This window comes from Lepisosteus platostomus, chromosome 8 (genome assembly GCF_059453375.1).
Source record: "Lepisosteus platostomus isolate fLepPlt1 chromosome 8, fLepPlt1.hap1, whole genome shotgun sequence".
NCBI lineage: Eukaryota > Metazoa > Chordata > Actinopteri > Semionotiformes > Lepisosteidae > Lepisosteus > Lepisosteus platostomus.
In genome coordinates, this window is record NC_142618.1 from 40,007,627 (window position 1) to 40,028,507 (window position 20,881).

Genomic DNA, 20,881 nt, shown 5'->3' on the forward strand with positions numbered 1-20,881 from the left:
TGTGTTTTGATCCATATAGTTGAAGAATCATTGTACAAGTATGATAAAATTCTCTGGAGCAATGTTAAACCCTACCCAGCCCAGAAGCTCAGGAATCCTGGAGGAAACAGCAACCTCCATGACATATATTTGATATCACTACAGAAAGAATACGTAACAGTTCAGGATTATTGGTATTGGTCTCATGAGTGGCTAATGACTGACTGCAGGACACGCAGTTTTACAACTGCGTACCTTCAGATAATGGCACTCCAGCAAATTTCTGTGGTTCTGCACATCTTGTCATCACATGGTTACCTAAGTAAAAGTCTTGAAATGCATCTGTTTTACACCCAGTCATGCATCTTTCAGGGTACTGAACATTAAGCATTTTCTAGTCTTTTTGAATCAGCAGTTAGGCTGCCTTGAGATTTTCAAGGTAAGACTTACTGCATAGTCGTAAAACTATATTTTTAACCATTACTTCAAAATAAGGAAAAGTGTATTGGCAAATAAAATAATAATTCCTTGCATCTACATAGTTCTGTTCATTCCACAGTTCTTGGCAGGAGGGGACCTACTTAACCTACATTGAAGTGCAGAACACACTTGCGTGACAAAGTACTGTAGGTAATAAGATGATGGCAGCCATTCTGCACTAGCATCCTCAATATACAGCAGATTGCCGAAAAGTGAGAAATTGCTTCATCAGTTGAAATAAGGAAACGTTTAACTGATCAGATCAACTGATCTATTGTATTTGCTGGTTATGTTCTCAGAGTTTCAAGGACATTATTTAACAAATAGTAACAGAGGCACAAAGACTAAAATAACACCTACTTGGTGCGCAGTTGATAAATTCCAAGTCATCGATAGCAGCTCCCCCACTGAGATCTCTGGATCGAATTCCCAGGAAGATCAGTTCAAAATTCCTCATCTTCCTCAGGGGCACCACAGCTTTGTTCCATTTTTCTCCCTGGTTCCCAGTCTTGTTCCACACTTCAGTGAGACCCTTATCTGTCTAAAAGAAATAGCTTCCTGGTTATCTTACTGTAATGCTTTGAAATGATTGCTTCTAATAAATTCCTAATTCCAACACAACAGACAAATAGATATTTTAGTACCAGACATACTGTATGTGGTATTGATTTTTATTTTGTTATATAATTGGAATTGTGTCTGCTTGAAGAGTAATAATTCCAAATTTAGCATACAATATTCAATACATATTTGTTTTTACAGTTAGTGGTCTGAGCAGAAATGTTTTCTCGGTTTTGTAAAACATTCATTTCCCCTAGGCTCTGAGAGCAGTAATGTGTTGCTATGAAAGTTTATTAAAACAGTCTGGTTAGTCTGAAGAACACAAAACTCATTTGGCTCAACTTCATTGGTTTGCAGGAACAACAAAACAAAATCATCCATCAAAACAACAAAATGACCATAATATCTCTGCAATAAGACAGTCAAATGGATACAGTGAGTTACACTATTAGACTTCGCCTTTAAGGAGAATGTAATATCGGCACAACATGGATTAACAACTTGACGTTTACCTCAAACCTATTTGAAGTTTCTTGCAGAGGGAACTGTCCATGTTGGTTAGGTACAATGGCAAATTTGTATTTAACAGGGAGAATACCCTGTCCCTTACTAGTACAGTACGATGCACCACATACCCGAGATACATACTGTATACGAGTATGTACTGTAATACTGATCACAAATTGTTTTAATATTCTTGAAATTTCTAAATTTGTTGTATATGTTATACATTGCAAGAATGTGCGAAATTACATTACTGTACTTACTGTACAGTGTAATATGGAATAAAAGAAACAAAGAAAAAGAAAGAAAATGAATAAACTTGGAACTACTGGGCAAACATTTAATGATTTCAAATCAATTATCGTTGGGGTGAATCGACTGAAGTGCAACAGCCCAAAGTGGATAAGGACTAAATGCGATTAACAATATATTATCATTTTATTATACAGTACCTGGTATACATTAAAATAACATTAATAAATGGAGCTGCCCTTTCAATCACAGTGCCAAGGCATGATAAAAATGTGTATTAAATAGTTTGAAATAGCCTGTTTCTGTTATTTTCCTACAACTATTTAGTAATTAATTAAATAGAAACCGATAGGTGGAGTTCTAGGGGAGAAGCGGGAGGAGCTCCGCCCCTTCCTCTCTCATTTAATTATCTCTTTCCTATTTAAACCCTAATCCTGCTAACACATATGTCTAGAGTTTTTTAATTCCCTCCTCCTCCTCTTTCTATCATGTTCCTTTGCATCCAGGTTTCCTCTGGGGGGGAAGTTAAGCTCACTTCCCCGACCTCGGGATGGCAGTGCCACCTTGACCCTTTCTGGGGAGGTTCTCAAGCGTGAGCTAGAGGGGATCCCCGGCCACATTATTTCCAGGAACTTGAACTTACTAATTCTTGTTCCCTCGGTCCCCTGAGGGTTTATCCCAGTTGCGAGGCAGCGCCTCAAAGCGACTCTGAGCGAGTCGGGGGACTTCTTTCACTTCCTTCTTGAGCAGCTTTCTCTTCATTCTCACCCCCTCAAGCTTTGCCTTTTAAAGTGATTCCTCCAGTCAGGGGTTCCTTCTCTACCCCCTTGAGGGATTGATTCCCAGTCGTAAAGCAGGGCATCTCACGCGACTCTCAGCGAGTCAAGGGGCGATCTCCTCCTTTCTATCCCCTGAGAGCAGCGCCTGGTCGTGAGGCAGCACCTCTCAAAGTGACTCTCGTGGGAGTCTTCCTCTTCCCTTTCTATCCCCTGAGGGCCTAGCTCCCAGTGGTGAGGCAGGTCCTCTCAAAGTGACTCTCTGTGAGTCAGGGGTGTTCATGTTTTCATGCCCCGCAGGCTGTTGAGTCAGCCAACCCAGTCGGCCACCTGGGCTCCCCCGTGCGGTCTGGGTGCTCTTTTCTCTAACTAACCCCTGCTTCTCCCCTTGAAATATAATGTATACAAATTCTTTGAGAATACATTTTCCATATCTTAGACTTGAAAAAAATATTTCTTCAAATCCTTCTGTGTGAGCCGAAGTACAGATTAATTTTTAGAATATGTGTCATTGATCATACGTTTTTTGCTAGATAAAGTATCAGTCTTGCATTGGTAAGGCAATAGCTTGGAGCTGGAGAATATTAAAATTTGTTTTAAATATATTTCTATATAAGCCAGCTGAATATTCAACACTTACAGTAGTTTACTAGGATTTGTCACCTGTCAAATCATGAAAGAAGTTGCTAATAGTTTTATATCTAAATTATATAATCAAATTATATAAAATACTGACAGCGGCACTTTTTCGAGATACTCTGATTTTTTTCTTGTCATTTTATTTTTTAACCTTATTGTTCAGTGTATTGGCTAACTGTGTATGGCTTCTAAGAAATTATAGGTTGTAATTCTCCTTCCATCAAAAAGTCCTTGGTTTAAAACCTTATATATTGTATAAACAGAAGCTGAAGACCTCCCCCATTGCGAACAGGTCAGTGCGTTGTTGGTCTGAGGAGGCGGAAAGCAAGTTTTGATAGTACAGACTGGGACGCATTCAGAGCTCCCGACACAGATTTAAATTAGTATACGGACGCGGTCACCATCTATATTAAATACTGCACCGACGTTTGTGTACCAGAAATGAAAATTAGGTCATTTCCCAATCAGAAACCGTGGTTCAACCACGACATTCGCAATAAAATAAAAGATAGATCCACCGCGTTCAAATCGGGGGACAAAGAGCTGTACAAGAAATCACGGTATGCATTAGAAGAAGCCATAAAACGCGCCAAACGGAGCTACAGAGTGCGGCTTGAAATGCAGTGCGCTGACACCCGGAGGCTGTGGCAGGGATTACAGTCAATCACAGGCTACAAGGGCTGCAGCCAGGAGATTGACACGAACAACGCATCCCTGCCTGACGAGCTGAACCACTTCTATGCCCGCTTTGATGCTCTGAACACGGGCACTGCTGAGAAGACCCCAAGTGTGCAGGGCGAGTTTGTTCTGAAACTCTCAGAGCAGGACGTGCAGAAGACTCTGAGCAGGGTGAAAATCCGTAAGGCTGCAGGGCCTGATGGGATACCACCTCGCGTCCTGAGGACATGTGCAGCCCAGCTGACCACAGTGTTTACAGACATCTTTAACTCCTCCCTGTCACAGTCCATGGTCCCCACCTGCTTTAAAAAAACCACTATTGTTCCAACCCCCAAAAAGACAAAAGTGACATGCCTGAATGATTACCGCCCAGTAGCATTAACATCTGTGGTGATGAAATGCCTGGAGAAGCTGGTGTTGTCAGACATCAACTCCTCCATCACAGAGTCCCTGGACCCCCTGCAGTTCGCCTACCAGAACAACAGATCAGTGGATGATGCTGTCTCCCTGGCTCTGCATACAGCCTTGGAACACCTGGACACTAAGAACTCGTATGTGAGAATGGTGTTTGTGGACTACAGTTCAGCATTCAATTCCATCATACCCTGTCAATTGGTGACAAAGCTCAGGGGATTAGGTCTGTGCAACTCTGTCTGCAACTGGCTGCTGGACTTTCTTATCGAGAGACCACAGGTGGTGCGGATAGGCAATAAAACATCAACACCACTCACCCTGAGCACTGGAACCCCACAAGGCTGCTGTCTGAGTCCAAGGTTGTACTCCCTATTTACTCACGACTGCACAGCAAGACACAGCAATAACAGTTATCCTATCCAGTCTTTCATAGGCATGAAGAAACTGAAGCATCTAAAAAAACCTTCTGCAGAAACAGGGAGAACACACAAACTGTAAACCAGCATGACTGTAAATCCTTCCACCATGTGACATATCTCCACCTAAAGTGCTAAATGTTCTGTAGGCATTGTGGGAGTCGCAGTCTCAATTACAGTTTATTAAAGAGATGTGTTTTTTTTCCCTTATGTCAGTGAAAGAGTTATACATGTAATACATTTGTTTGGTGATGCAAGCCTCAACAGGATAAGGTATATTTCATTGTCTGGGTTAAGTATTTAATTTATCTTTAGCACTAAAAATATATACTTTGTACAAATATACTGTATATTTTAGACTTGATGCAGCACCAACCCTTAGCATCGACAGGTCTATAAAATAAAAATACTAATCACTTTAACCATATTTGCATCTATCATAAAACACAAAAACTGTACTGTATTCAAAATAGGCAATTAACTACCAAATGATGTATAAATACAGAAATCTAATTACATTTTATTTGCAGGGTAGATGAGTCACTGGCCACTTTCCATGTCCTAATTCCTTCCCATAGTCTATCTTTCAAATTAAAATTCCATAACAAAAAACGACAGACTACTATTCTACAAACTTTTCTCCATTCATTGGAAGTTTCATTTCACACCTCTCCACATGTATTCTGACTTCACACCTCTTTCTGTCCCCTGCTCCCGCCTCTCACCCTGCCAGCCTTTGTTGTTCCACTACATTACCTTTGCCTACTGCCTTGTCTCTCTCACACCTGAAGAAGGCTCCACGGCCGAAACGTTGTGTTTTCTCTCTTCCTTTTTTCAGCATGGAATAAACCTATTACTTGTTCCTATACAAAAGTATTATTATTATTAATGTATAATTATTCTTATTATTCTGCAAATGGGGTTATGGTTTGTGTTCTGTGTTAGGAATAGTCCACAAAAGTGAAAGGAATATAACAAACAATCAAGTCAATGTTTTATATTGGCCTTATAGATACATACTGTATGTCAGTGAACTGTTTACTAAAATATAATTAATACATGATACAAACTTATTACAATTAATAAATACTAATACAGATTATACACACTTCCTATTTCCCCCATTGCCTGTGCCAGGACTACAGTATGATAACACTACTGAAACAAACCAGTGTTGCTAATTCTAAATAAAGGACTGGCCTACTTACCTATGCCTATTTATAACTATGATGAAAATGCACTGTAAGTCTGGTTCTTTTTTCACACGTATTTTTGTTGGAGAAGAGGAAATACTCATGTACCAAGCAAAAAATTATTTTCAGGATGAAACTAACACCTGCATTGTTACAAAAACTGTTTAAGAATTATCTAAAGAACAAACAGTGCATACAAAGAATGACAATGTAAATTAGAGTTAAGTAGAAAGCAACAGAAACTACAGCAGGAAATTATTGTCTTTGTTTAAGCATTCATGATGTTCTGTTACTTACAGTACATGCAATATTTTTAAATCTTTTTATAAGCATTCATATTTTTGAGACTTGCATTTTCTATATACACACATTTTTTTTAAAAAAGAAATGTGCATTTTTGTGTGGGATACTCAGATTCTTTTTTTGGAATTATATACAGCACTGTCAAAATATGACAATTTCTAATGTACCTGGCACAATAGCACAGTGAGGAATTTAGTTTGCTGAGATACTTCTGCAGGGGTTTGTCAATCATAGGTCATACAGTGCCTTGCGAAAGTATTCGGCCCCCTTGAACTTTTCAACCTTTTGCCACATTTCAGGCTTCAAACATAAAGATATAAATTTTTTATTTTATGTGAAGAATCACCAACAAGTGGGACACAATTGTGAAGTGGAACGAAATCTATTGGATTTTTGAAACTTTTTTAACTAATAAAAAAATGAAAAGTGGGGCATGCAAAATTATTCGGCCCCCTTGCGTTAATACTTTGTAGAGCCACCTTTTGCTGCGATTACAGCTGCAAGTCGCTTGGGGTATGTCTCTATCAGTTTTGCACATCGAGAGACTGAAATTCTTGCGCATTCTTCCTTGCAAAACAGCTCGAGCTCAGTGAGGTTGGATGGAGAGCGTTTGTGAACAGCAGTTTTCAGCTCTTTCCACAGATTCTCGATTGGATTCAGGTCTGGACTTTGACTTGGCCATTCAAACACCTGGATACGTTTATTTGTGAACCATTCCTTTGTAGATTTTGCTGTATGTTTGGGATGATTGTCTTGTTGGAAGATAAATCTCCGTCCCAGTTTCAGGTCTTTTGCAGACTCCAACAGGTTTTCATCCAGAATGGTCCTGTATTTGGCTGCATCCATCTTCCCCTCAATTTTAACCATCTTCCCTGTCCCTGCTGAAGAAAAGCAGGCCCAAACCATGATGCTGCCACCACCATGTTTGACAGTGGGGATGGTGTGTTGAGGGTGATGAGCTGTGTTGCTTTTACGCCAAACATATCGTTTTGCATTGTGGCCAAAAAGTTCGATTTTGGTTTCATCTGACCAGAGCACCTTCTTCCACATGTTTGGGGTGTCTCCCAGGTGGCTTGTGGCAAACTTTAGACGAGACTTTTTATGGATATCTTTGAGAAATGGCTTTCTTCTTGCCACTCTTCCATAAAGGCCAGATTTGTGCAGTGTAAGACTGATTGTTGTCCTATGGACAGACTCTCCCACCTCAGCTGTAGTTCTCTGCAGTTCATCCAGAGTGATCATGGGCCTCTTGGCTGCATCTCTGATCAGTCTTCTCCTTGTCTGAGCTGAAAGTTTAGAGGGACGGCCAGGTCTTGGTAGATTTGCAGTGGTCTGATACTCCTTCCATTTCAAGATGATCGCTTGCACAGTGCTCCTTGGGATGTTTGAAGCTTGGGAAATCTTTTTGTATCCAAATCCGGCTTTAAACTTCTCCACAACAGTATTACGGACCTGCCTGGTGTGTTCCTTGGTCTTCATGATGCTCTCTGCGCTTTCAACAGAACCTTGAGACTATCACAGAGCAGGTGCATTTATACAGAGACTTGATTACACACAGGTGGATTCTATTTATCACCATCAGTCATTTAGGACAACATTGGATCATTCAGAGATCCTCGCTGAACTTCTGGAGTGAGTTTGCTGCACTGAAAGTAAAGGGGCCGAATAATTTTGCACGCCCCACTTTTCATTTTTTTATTAGTTAAAAAAGTTTCAAAAATCCAATAGATTTCGTTCCACTTCACAATTGTGTCCCACTTGTTGGTGATTCTTCACATAAAATAAAAAATTTATATCTTTATGTTTGAAGCCTGAAATGTGGCAAAAGGTTGAAAAGTTCAAGGGGGCCGAATACTTTCGCAAGGCACTGTATGTATATAATATGCATTCAAATCAATTGATTGGCCAGCCAAAGGCACAGCTGTAATCCTGCTGTAGACTTATTAGGCTTGGAATTTAAACAGTAAGGTTCTTAGTCTTAGGGTATGCTAAGGAAGGATAGACTTAAATAAAAAAGGTAAAGACAGCTGAGTGTCATGAAAAGACTGAAACATGAATACAATGTGATTAAGATATGTTTTCTTTGGCCTGGATCTGACTTTGGTTGTTGCTTTCTAATTTGTATTAAGCACATTCTGCTGTAATGTTAACTTCAGAGACAAATATTACATATACAAAGAACACTCCAGTTTTCTGAATCTCACCCTCAACTGAGTGAGACCCCGAGTGTCATCCCACAGCTACTAATCCACACAGAGGCAATTTAAAAGATATGAAACATAAATCTCCCAATTGCCTCATAAATACAACAGGGTTCTGAAGGTGCACCTAAAATTAATTAACATGTAGCCTATGTGAAGCTGTTTTTGTTACTCACCACTGCAGCATGATAACATCTTGCCAATACAGTATATTGTTGAGTATGTTCTAAATATTTTTGATCAATAGAGTAAACAAAAGACCAAGTGTGAACAACACATTTAATTTTAATTTAACGTATGTGATTTTGACAAAATGGTGGTAAATACTCACAAATTACTATTGAACACTTAGAAATTAGCCCCTGGATACCATATGCATTTCATTTTTTAGGGCAGGGTTACGATAAGCATTGAGATTACATTTACAGACTAAGAATGGGGTTAGAACTTTCTTGCTACACTATCTAATAGATCATAAAAGTGTGGTCTAGTTACTTGGCAAAGACTCATTTATACAATATTGTAGATCAAATTTTTATTTTTTTTCCTATAAAAGAATATTAAGTGTAGTACGTCAATGCATAATGTGAAGTATACAGTATATTTAAATATTAATTTAAGGTGTTTGAGAAAACTTTACCTACTTGCAATGATTAATATACATATGGCATAATTAATTGTTTAAACTGAAATAGCACTATTACAATTTTTTAAATAGCGCAATTCCTTACATAACTGACCCAGTTTATTGTTATTTGCCAAGGTACGTTCTGATATGACAAATGGAATGTACTGCCCTCTGTAAAGGAACCCAATTTTAAATCTGCTGAATCTTCAAAGGCTAAAACAGGGACAGATGCAATCAATCTACAATTGTTATATAACTCCTGAGAGTAAGCTTTTTTAGCTTTGTAATGAACTATTTTTATTTATTTCCATTAACATCATATTCCTGACCCCATTATGCATACAATCATCAAGGTTAAATAAATCTGTATTTGTATAAATTAATTACTTCATACTCATAGTGTACATTAATAAAAGTGTTTTCACTAGGCTCTGTAATATAACCACACCAGAAAAGCAGTCTAGTGTCTTTTTGCTTAATCTGATAAAATAAAACTCTGTAAATGAAAAAGTCTGTAAATGAAAAAAAAATCTTCTCATAGAATGAAAATGTCTCAATTTCTGTACTTGAACTATTAATGCTAGAACACAATGTGTTATGCAATTCTGCATTTGATATATTGAACTCATCATTTAACCAAGGTATGTTTAGTTTCAATCAATCCACATACATGGTACAGACATTTCAGATATGAAAGATATTTTTTTTCCTATGGGATTTATTTCTATTTTAAAAACACAATTCCTGAAATAGGGCTTAATTAAAAAAAACAAATATAATTCTCTACAGTACAACATTTGTATTAATTATTAATCAAAATGGAAGAATTAATTAAAAAATATAAATATTGCAGATAAACTGTCCTAGCACCCTTCTAAGTATATTGAACGTGCTGTTAAGATGAAACAATTTATATTCAAGGCTCTTCCATTTGAGTGCCGACTGTCATAGTGACATTCAAATAAAGATTGTTTTGATTTTTTTTCTAAGAAGAGTATATTTAGATAAAAATCACATTGAATTCAACTTAACAATATATCTTACAAAATTAAGTAATCCTGAAACAAAATTAGTTTTGATGTACATTTTAAAGTAGTTCATCTTTCTTCTCCATGCTTCCTTCAGCTGTATCTGGGTGACACTGGCTGAGAATAAATGGAAGAGATCTACTGTAAGATGCCCTTTGCCTTAGAAGCCAGTTCCCTTCTCTTATCTTTTTCTTCAGTGCTTGCTGCTGAATGATCTTAGTACCAATTAATCATCACAAGTCTTGTTCTAACAATCTCTGGAGGCTCTTCTACCTTTTCCTCCATCTTAGCTATTGAGTTTATTTTTCTGCTCCAACTCAATCCTCACTCCTTTTCCTCATGGTCCTCCACTGGCTCTTCCTCTTCCTCCTCCTTCAGACCTTTCTCTGACTCAGTCACCATCGCTTCGCTCCTGGCCTAAAAACCTACAACATGCATTCAGGACCCTCTCTCTACCCACCTCATCTGAGCTATAGCCTTGTCTCTCTTCACCCCTTCCCCACTAAAAGTCTGAAAAGGGCAGCACACCACCTCTTCTCTATTTAACTCAGTTAGCACTTGCAGTTTGACTCTTACTAGTCTGGCTTTTGCTACAGTATCTTCCTTTTCATCTGTCTTTGACCTCTCTTTTGTCTTTGACACTAACCTTCTGACAGCACTTGCTGATCTGGGAATCTCTGGCACTACTTACACCTGATTCCGCACCAAACTTGCTGATTGCAAGTACTAGGTTTCCTGGCACAGCTCATACTCTGCACCCACTGGAGTTGCACAACGCTCTGTGCTGGGTGCCCTGCACTCCTCTCTTTAATTGATGTGCTCCCTAAGGTCTATGAAATCCTCCCACAGGTTTTCATACCACTTCAATGCAGATAATGCTCAGATACATCTCTTTTCCACATTGCTATTCATATCTCCTCCCATATTAATTCTCATGGATGCACTCCCAACATCTTAAATTAAACCTTTTGCACCATCTCCCTCCTCCTCTGTTAAGAACAGCCATGTCATTCTTGATTCCTCTCTCTCTAATTCCCATTTCTGATTCCCATCTAATTTTGTATTTCTGCACTACAAGCAATATCTAGAAGATCCATAACTTTCTCATTAACTATTCTATTACAACTTGTAGTTCAGATCATGGTATTTTCTTGCCTGGACTACTGTACCTTCCTTGCCTACCAGCTATTCATCCAATTCATTCAGACATCTACCACAGACTATTTGCAGTCTCTCATACATTTTCTATATTCCCCCAGACTTAGCTTTGACAGGAATATAAACTAGTTTCCATGATTTTTAATATAAAAATGAAGAGCAACTTGCAACACAGTTGCAAAAACTTGGCAAAAACTACCCTTTACTAACGATTAATTGCTTGGTTATTAAAAAATGACAGCAGGAACTCTGCCTCTTACTCTTCTTTATTGATGACATACTGTAACTAATGACAGCAGCAGCTGAGGGAATGGAGAAATATTTTACCTGCTTATGTAGAAGGAAATGCTTTCATACTGTGACAAATATTGCTTTCATACTGTGAAAACAGTGACAGAATCTAGATTGTAACTGAAAAAATAGCTCTAGAAAAAAGGCTAGAGTAAAGGGTATATCCCATAGAAATGAGATGCTCAGTAAACAAGTTGTAAAAATGTACTCAGGGGAAACAGCAAAAGGTTTTATTCTTATGTGATTTTGTTAACAAGTAGGTAAAATCTGCTGACACTTTTAACAAATAACAAATAATGGCTCATTAGAGTGACTGTTTTAAACAGTTTTGTACTGCTTATCTTGGATAGTTTTCAATTCCTATTGACATAGTGTGGTTCTTTAAGAGGGAACATACTGCCAGAATAAGGGAGAGACTGATTGGTTTTATTTTCCTTGGAAGAACAATATTTTCTTCTGAAGCAAAGTTGGAGTCGAACTGAAAATCTTACTCTACAAGAATTGTTAAAGTATCCCTATTTAGACTACTTTTGTTTCTGGGACAAAATAATTACCTTCCTGACAACAGCAAAAGAGCCAACTAAGTATTTTTGTATTATCTGGGGAAAAGTTCTGACTTTTCTTTATTGAAATGTCTCTTTGTAACTTATGTCTCTGAAATATAACAGTCCTATAAATATTTACTAGGTTTCTGACCTTATCTGTTTCTTTCAACCAGCTCTATTGTTCCAACCTAGCTAATGACATTAAGCTATATTGGTGCTTGTAAATACTAATTGTATGAGTCTGAGAGTCTACAATATAGAGATAGAGCTATAGAGTAAAAGGCCATCCATCTCTTACATTGAGAACTGAATACATGTAGTGTTCTAGAATGTCCTAATAAAGTGTCAACATTATAACTCATTCTCCATTTCCAGTACACGGTTTCAGAAGTGCTGAAACCAGTGTATGCATCCAACAGAAGCTCAGAAAAGAGAATTTTATGAAGAGCATGCCAAAGTTATTCATTCAGAGCCTTTTGACTTTATTAAGCCATCTTCATTGCCTTTTGGGAAGCAAGGTTTCTCTAAAGGGTGGCATATCGGCACAGTAGTTAGCATCAGTGTCCTGCAGAAATGGGGACCTGGGTTCAATTGTGGATATGGGGTGCTATCTGTGTGGAGCTGGAATGTTTTCTCTAAGTTTGCCAGGGTTTCCTCTGGTTTTCTCCCACAGTCCAATGGCATACAGATGGGCTAATTCGCTTCTAGGAAAATTTGTGTGATTGTATTTGTGTCTGTGTATGCCTAGCAATGGACTGGAGTCCCATTCAGGGTACATCTTGCCTTGCAGCCACTTGCCAGGATAGGCTCCAGTGACCCTGAATTGGATGAAGTGGTAAGAAAATGGTTTGATTGACGTTTCTCTAAATGTTGACAAATTCTATAATAAGGTGGATGACACCATACAGCTTGTATTATAGGTCCTTTCCTGTTTTTATGATATTCAAGAAGATTTTTTTTCTACATGAGACATCCAGTCTTTGTGTGAAGAGAACAATGCCTTCATGCCAGCGGTATGATGGAGACTGGATCAAGAGAATCCACTGTTGTTCATTCTCTGGAGAAAGCAAGTTGTGGCAACGAAACAAAGTTCATCAAGAACAGATCTAGAATTCTAGGACACTGTGAGTCACTAAATCTTGTCAAGGTTGACATACCATCATGCTCAATTGTTGTGATTATTATTGCACCGCCACTTCCACTGCATCAAAAACACCAAGTTATACAGTATCAGCCTGGGCATCAGCAGTTCAGCTGTGTGAAGAGCACTAAACATATTTAGGTGAGACAACCACACAGGGTCAGAGTGCTTTCCAATGTTCGGAAATGCAACAGAATGACATGCTGTGAGCAACACGTTTGAAGGTGTGTGTCAAATCCAGGAGTGGAGCCAAGTTCACTTTAGCAGTCATACACTGATTGAGTACAACAGACTAAAGCAGACAGAACCAGAGTGTTTTTATAAACAACAGAATTCCACTTGTAGCCACTGATAGCAACTTAATAGCACAGCATTACATTGACTGAGTTCTGGGAGTACACTTGCTGTCATTCTTGGTGGCAGATACTGATGTGAAATCTTGTCTAGAAGGACAACAAAATCAAAACTAATAAACAAAATATTAAAAATGTCAGTCCCCTCATTCACAATCATTTCTTTCATGTGGGCAAACTGTTACGTGTTTAGTTTACCCAAAGGGTAGTTTAAGTATAATACAATCTACCCAGTCATGTTGTTAAAGCCAATATCTGCTTATTTAAAAAAAATAACTACTAAATTATAAAACTAACGGGCTAAATTGGCCGAATGATACAATATTTTATCATGTTCTTGTGTTTGCTATGTTCTGTTTCTCTTTTATTATTTGACAGGTTAATTACATATTTTACTCAAAATGCCTTTTAAAAAGTCATCAACAGAAGAAGGGCACTGCTCAAAGCTAAAACTGAATAAATCAAGTAACGTGTTAATTGCAATTTTATTTTCAATTTTGTAATTACTGAATAAACGACAATCAAAGTTGAAATAAATATTAATGGCTTTCCATTTAAGTCTTCCATCTTATTTTAATCTTTATGGTAATGTGTGAGGCAGTATCTTCCCGGGAACATAGACTTTACAGTTAAATACATAGTGCTCTACTACAGTATATTCAGTTTTCAGTCTTCATATCAAGTGTGTGCTCAGATTTTCTGCCATAAATTTCTAGTTCCTCAAAGACTGAAGCTTTAATTTAGCAGGAAAACAAATACATATTCTGCAAGCACTGCAAATATTTTAATTCTGCAAAATTGCAAATAATATTCCAAAATTAAAGGACAGTGCTAAATTATAGTAAAGAAATTAATGAACAAAAATAAACTCATTTGGTATTCCTCAAACCAACAAGGTTGGTAAAAATAACAATACCAAAATTCACTTAGGAAAATATCTCACTATAATACATAAGCAAGAGTAAGTATGAAAATATTTATGTTACAGAGCCTATATGAAATTGAGCACAAACCAAGGGCATTAAATCATTTGTCTTCACCGTCCATTAGAAAACAAAAACCAGTTAGAGATTATGAATCACATAGTGAACCGTAATTGATGACCTTCAAACTGGAATGCCCATATAAAGTGCTTTAAATTGAATCTTATTTAAAATGTAAAATACATACAAACATATTTGCTCAGCTTCATTTGTACTTGGAAAACAAATTAAAAACTTTGTACCATTACATCAAAGCTTCGTTTCATGTCCCCTCTGTCACAGTTGGCATCCCTCCCCCAGGGGGCGCTCTCTACCCTTAGGCTCCACTAATTCTAATTTAACCCCTGATTGCTTTCGCGGTGTGTGTAATCAATGTTTTATTTTATACGCCTAGTGATTCCAATGCTGTAGGCTCAGCTTTGGAACATGGACGTCTTAAGGCCCGCCTACGACCAGACTATGAGCAGATCTGAGGGCATAGGTCTTATCCCCAGACATCCTGACCTCTGAGCCCAGAGCTTGGAGCGCCTTGTCCCATTTCTGTCAGATGCCTCGTGTCTCCTTGTGTTTCCCCCTTCATTTTAATCCGTCCTTGTCTTGATTGATTGGCCAGCTCCGGAGTTCTGGACTTTTCCTGGCTACCCCTTGGACCTGAATGGATTTGGATGTTATTGAATCTTTCCCCTTTTCACTATGGCATGGATTATCACAATATCACTATTGTCACAATAAACCCAGTGTGTCTTCCGCAAAGTGCGTCTCCTGAACTTTCCAGATAAAATACCACGCAACAGGGTCATAATTACAAACCCACACGTGAGACCGAGTTCTCCGTTCCCGAACGCTGAGCCTCCTGTGACACCCTCCCTTACAGTACCTATCAAAAACTACAAATCCATGCCTTTGATTTTGATTGCCAGAAGTTTCTTATAAACCTTGGAAACCCATGATTAAATAATGGGTTTGAAAAGTTCCTTTGGCAATTGACTTAAAGTTAAAAAAGTCTTAGTATGAAATATCATTAATCTCATATATCAAATATCCAAGCTACTTTGAAATTAATAGTGATGCTTGGCCTGCATTATTTCGGTGCCTACACTGACACATACACAAACCACTGTTCCTTTATGGTAGACAAAAGCATAGTATACAGTATAAAGAACAGTGCACAACATAACAACAGAGCATTCTATGAAAAAATACTCTGTACTGTAAGACATCAAATTTGCTATGTTGGAATGCAAGCCAAATTTTAATTCAACTGCAGAAAGACTGCAGTAAAGCAAATATTTCATTTTTAATAGAAATGTTATTGAAATGTCTTAAAAATGATTCAGATCTGAATAGGAGATGGTGATATACAGTGCTGAGACTTGTAATGTAGGACATTAAGCTATATATAATAATGAAGCATTTTAAAACCCTCAGATAAATCATGGCTCTCTTGGATTTAATATATTGGAATTAAGATTAGCTACATAAAAAAATGGCATTTCAGAGCTTTCTTATTCACAGAGGTGACAGCCATTTTTATTATTTTTGGAACAATTGAATATATCAAGGCATGTCATCGTAATACAGCTATGCTAAGAGCTACAGTGTGATGTTAGCATTATTCTTTTATCATGTTTATCAATGTATTCTTTGTAAGGATAAGATACTATACATAAAACCTTTTCAGAATAAAGCAGAATATCTTTGACAAAAATATTATACAAATTGTTATTCAAAAGGCTGACAAGTTTTTCAAATCTAACCACTACCACAGAGGTTCTCAATCCTGCTCCTAAATGCTCACATAGCCCCTAAATGCCTCTGTTGGTTGGATTTGATTTAAACCAAAAAAAATGAAATATTTTCAAACTGAACCCATTTGACCTTTCTATTTTCCAATTAATCCCTTAATTTACTCAATGTTCAAATAAAACATATTGTGTCTGATATTTTTCAACTCTGTAACATGTTAGGGGTTGCTTTTTAAATATTGCATTTCTTAAGTTACATAAAATTCCAAACTTTTCAGTAGAAACAACTGCAAATGCTCTGATAAACTAAATTTCTGGTTCAATTAAATAATTATACACAACTGGAATGCAATACAGCAGGTGTGTGTCCATCTTTGACATGAGCCCTTGCTTTATTTTACCGTATATGCCATCTTTTGAAGAGGCTGAGGTTACAACCAATCTGCCACAAGAGGCCACTACATATCTTCTAATTAATAATAATAATTGCTCACACTTATATAGTGCTTTTCTGGACACACCACTCAAAGCACTTTACAGGTAATGGGGACTCCCCTCCATCACCACCAATGTGCAGCCCCACCTGGATGATGCGACGGCAGCCAAAGTGCGCCAGAACGCTCACCACATCAGCTATCAGTGGGGAGGAGAGCAGAGTAATGAAGCAATTAATAGATGGGGATTATTAGGAGGCTATGATTGGTAAGGGCCAATGGGAAATTTGGCCAGGATGTCAGGGTTACACCCCTACTCTTTTCGAGAAACACGCTAGGATTTTTAATGGCTACAGAGAGTCAGGACTTCAGTTTTCCAAAGGATGGCACCTTTTTTTTACAGTATAGTGTCCCTGTCACTATACTGGGGCATTAGGACCCACACAGACCACAGGATGAGCGCCCCCTGCTGGCCCCACTAACACCTCTTCCAGCAGCAACCTTAGTTTTTCCCAGGAGGTCTCCTATCGAGGTACTGACCAGGCTCACACCTGCTTAGCTTCAATGGGTTGCCAGTTGTGAGTTTCAGGGTGATATGGCTGCTGGTAATTACTTGTAAATACCCACACTGTGGTGACTGAATAAACTCACATTCATACATGTCAGATATAATAAGACTTTTTGTTTGGTATTCAAAGGTATTGAAAGAGAGTGCACCATGCTAATGGTAGTTTTTGTATTGCCGATTTACTATACCTGAAAGTGTTGAGCAATAAAACCTGGACTTTAGTTCTGACCATTTTGAGTTTTTGTGATGACCTTTGGGAGTGCCTCAGTGAAGGGTAGGGTCTGTCACAAATTGGTACTGAAACCCAGCAGTACCTTGAAAAATACTGCTGCCCTCTTTCTGAGTACTACACAATGGTCATAGTTGGGGCCATCTCAGGCAATGTGCTTAACTAAGGAGGCAGAGGTGTGAGTTTACCATTTGTGGGATTATGACTGAAAGTCATTGTTAGAATTTCTGCTAAAATACATGCAGAGAGCTGAACCAACTCCAAAGACTGGGAAAGGTAATGGGATGACATAAGTAGTGTGCTCTGCAGTTGACTGGACTTTTACCTGAGACACCAGGTGGTGGAGTTCCCTAAAGGAGATCTACATTTCTGTGGCAGCTGTGAGTAGGCTGGGGATAACCATCATTGTTGCCACAACCACTGAACCCTGAAATGCATGTCCTGCAGCTCAGGGAAGTACAGGGGCAGGATCAGAGTATGCCATGGCTTTCTTAAGAGTGTCTGGGTGGGTGCTGAAAGTTTCTACAAAGGGATGAGATGAAAATCAGCTGTCTGTTCTCCAAGTAACATGAAGTAACATGAAGGAAGTGTGGGAGAAGTACACCCCAACCCCAGTGTGTCCTGAGCTTATGGAACTTGGCCTATGGCAACTCTCTTGCAAGAAGAGCTGAATGGGGAAATTTCCAGGGCTTAATTATGAGGCTGGGCTGAAGGATCTGAGGGCTGAAGGAGAATGCTACTCTGCAAGACACATTTCAGCAGATAATCAAATGGATCAGGAGCCAGCAAGGTAGAATCCTTAAAATTATGAGTGCATGAAACTTTACATGTCAATGGAATGTGGCTCTACAGGCTAGTGAAGAGCAGAGGAAGAACCTGGAGTGCAAAATGGCTACATGTGAGACTTAGATCAGCCAGAGTGAATATAAATACACACTTCAGAAGAAACTGAAAGAGATTAACAATATACAGGAAAAATCCCAGTGAAAGGCTGCCACCTTTTTTTAGCTCTACTGCCAGCTGATGAGTGTGGAGATAGAAATGACCAAAAAGGGATCAAATGTGGAAAATTGTCAGCCTATGCTAAGCAAGGCCCTTTCAGAAAAGAAATAGATGGTAATTTCTACAGAATCACTGTTAGAAACTAGCCAATCACAGTAGTAACAAATAAAAAAATCTGGTACACTTAAACATTATAGTCCAAATTGATAATGGGAGGAAAAATGACTGCAGACAGCTAAACAATGTGGTTCAGTATGGCTGCTTTCAGTGTGAAAAGTATAACCTATTTTCAGACACTAACTGAGTAGTTCAGGCAATTACACAATCAACCATTGTGAGTGATGTAATTAGAGGAGTACAACAAGGATCTGTGCTAGAACCATTGCTCTTCTCAATGTACTGTATACATTATGTACTTACTTGCAGTTAGTTAACTAGTCAAGTTTGCACATGATACCAAATTAGGAGGAAGGAAGAAATTAAATTAAAAAAGGTTAAGTAAAATGTATGACTGGGCAACCATTTGACAGATGACATTTAATGTAGATGAGTGTAGGGGTTTACATACAGTACAAGCAATAACCTGTAAAACCTCCCATTTACTGTACATTTACTGTACATCACAAAATAGACAAAAGTTCCAGGTTTTCCCAGCACCTTTCTGCGATTCAGAATGAGGCAACAAAGGTTCTGGTGACGTGAAGCTTCCCTATTACATTGTAAACAGGCAGGCTTGTGAATACATCTCTTTTAATACAACATAAATATATAAATATAAATATGATAAATGGAACTAACTTGTTAACTCTGCATGCAGATCACAAAACTTTCTGTGGTGAAATATCTGCTGCACAACCTGTACTTAATTCGCTTGTACATCACATTACATTAATTATTACAGTGACTAGAAAGCAGAAAGGTCTGCACCACATCACAATTCGTGGGAACTCTCACTCTAACCCGTGGTAAGACCAGGGGTTTGCAATAACATGGCACCTTACCGTACTTTCACAAATTCACAATTCAAAATTTGTAGATTTTTTCTATACTGTCAATGAATTTATTTTGTTACCTCGATTTTATAACCTGTCTGCGAAATTGGGACTTCAGTTCCCTTTTAAAAAGGCAAATAAAATGCTAGGATTTATAGTTAATATCACAGATTTTAAAGCAAGGGTGTCAAGCCCACTCCCTCTGGAATGCTATGCAGTGAGTTAGCACTGCCACGGCAGCTGGCCACAGCTCCACTCACCTGTCAGTCAGTGCCAGTTACCAAGGAACTTATTCTGAGAGGGTAACTATTTCACCTGTGGGCAATTTACAAACACACCCATCCATACAGTACATACACCAAGTAGTGCAGGATATTTAACTTCAATTTTAAGGTCTGCTCTCAGTATACGTTTTGCTCGGAATCTTAGCACAGCTCTCTAGCTTGGCATTCTATGCTCAGATTTCTCTTGGACTCCTCAAAGTCTTGGACTCCTCAACGCCCCAGCACTCTGCCTCTAATTATCGACTCAGCTTATTTCAGGACCTCAGTTTGAATTCCCTTGGTCTTCCTGGCTCCTGCCCTTGCTAATTCTGAATGTCTAGCCTGCACCATGCTCTGCTTGTACCCCTAGCCTACCATCCCACCTCACTGCCTGCAGCTTCACTGTTTTCTTTCTTGCCCTGCACCTACAGTAGGTTCACCTTATGAATGAAACCGCTGCTTAGTTCAACCTTAAGCCCCGGGTAAGACAAAGGGATGTTAAATTATATAACACACTAGTAAGGCCTGATTTATATTATGAACAATTTGGGCAAAACATTATAGAAAAGATACTACTGCTCTGGAATCAGTCTGGGGAAGAGCAATCACATACTGTATTAAAAAAGGTAATGTCCTACACTGACAGGCTGAAGGAAGTGATCCCTTTTAGTGTTGAACAGAGAAGATTATGACTAGGACCAGGGTTTCTAATTGTGTGTTTCTAAAACAAGTGGAGTTAGTGTTCAATTTTAAATTCTCAAAGGCACTGACAAAGACTAATCAGCATCTTTCTTCAGATTTAAAAGTGAACAAGAGGGTACAAGTGGAAATTACTCTATGTGGACGTGCATTTAAAACTGAGAACTTTATGGATTTTTTTACTCTTCTGGGGCAGAGTATGGAACAAGCTACCCAGCCATATTGTTAAAGTCGATAGCCTAGTCGATTTATTTATTCAAGAAATGATTGTGATGGATCCTTGGAACAATTAAGTACTAAACAGGCTACATGGGCCAAATGGCCTCCTGTTCATACTTCATACAAAAATGTTTATTATTCTTAAAAATTGCATCATTTTCTCCCTAAAAGGTAATTGATGTATTCATTGAAGATCTTTTGATAACC

At 38.3% G+C, this 20,881-nt stretch overlaps 1 protein-coding gene across 2 annotated transcripts in view; it reads right to left on the reverse strand.

Moving 5' to 3' along the window:
* Nucleotides 1-20,881, reverse strand: part of LOC148657314 (MAM and LDL-receptor class A domain-containing protein 2) — a 285,832-nt gene that overhangs the window by 45,662 nt on the left and 219,289 nt on the right. For both annotated transcript variants that reach the window (XM_088643402.1, XM_088643401.1), the window contains exon 105: nucleotides 820-1,000. In XM_088643402.1, the coding sequence (XP_088499528.1) occupies nucleotides 820-1,000 (181 nt within the window). The remainder of the gene's footprint in view (nucleotides 1-819; nucleotides 1,001-20,881) is intronic.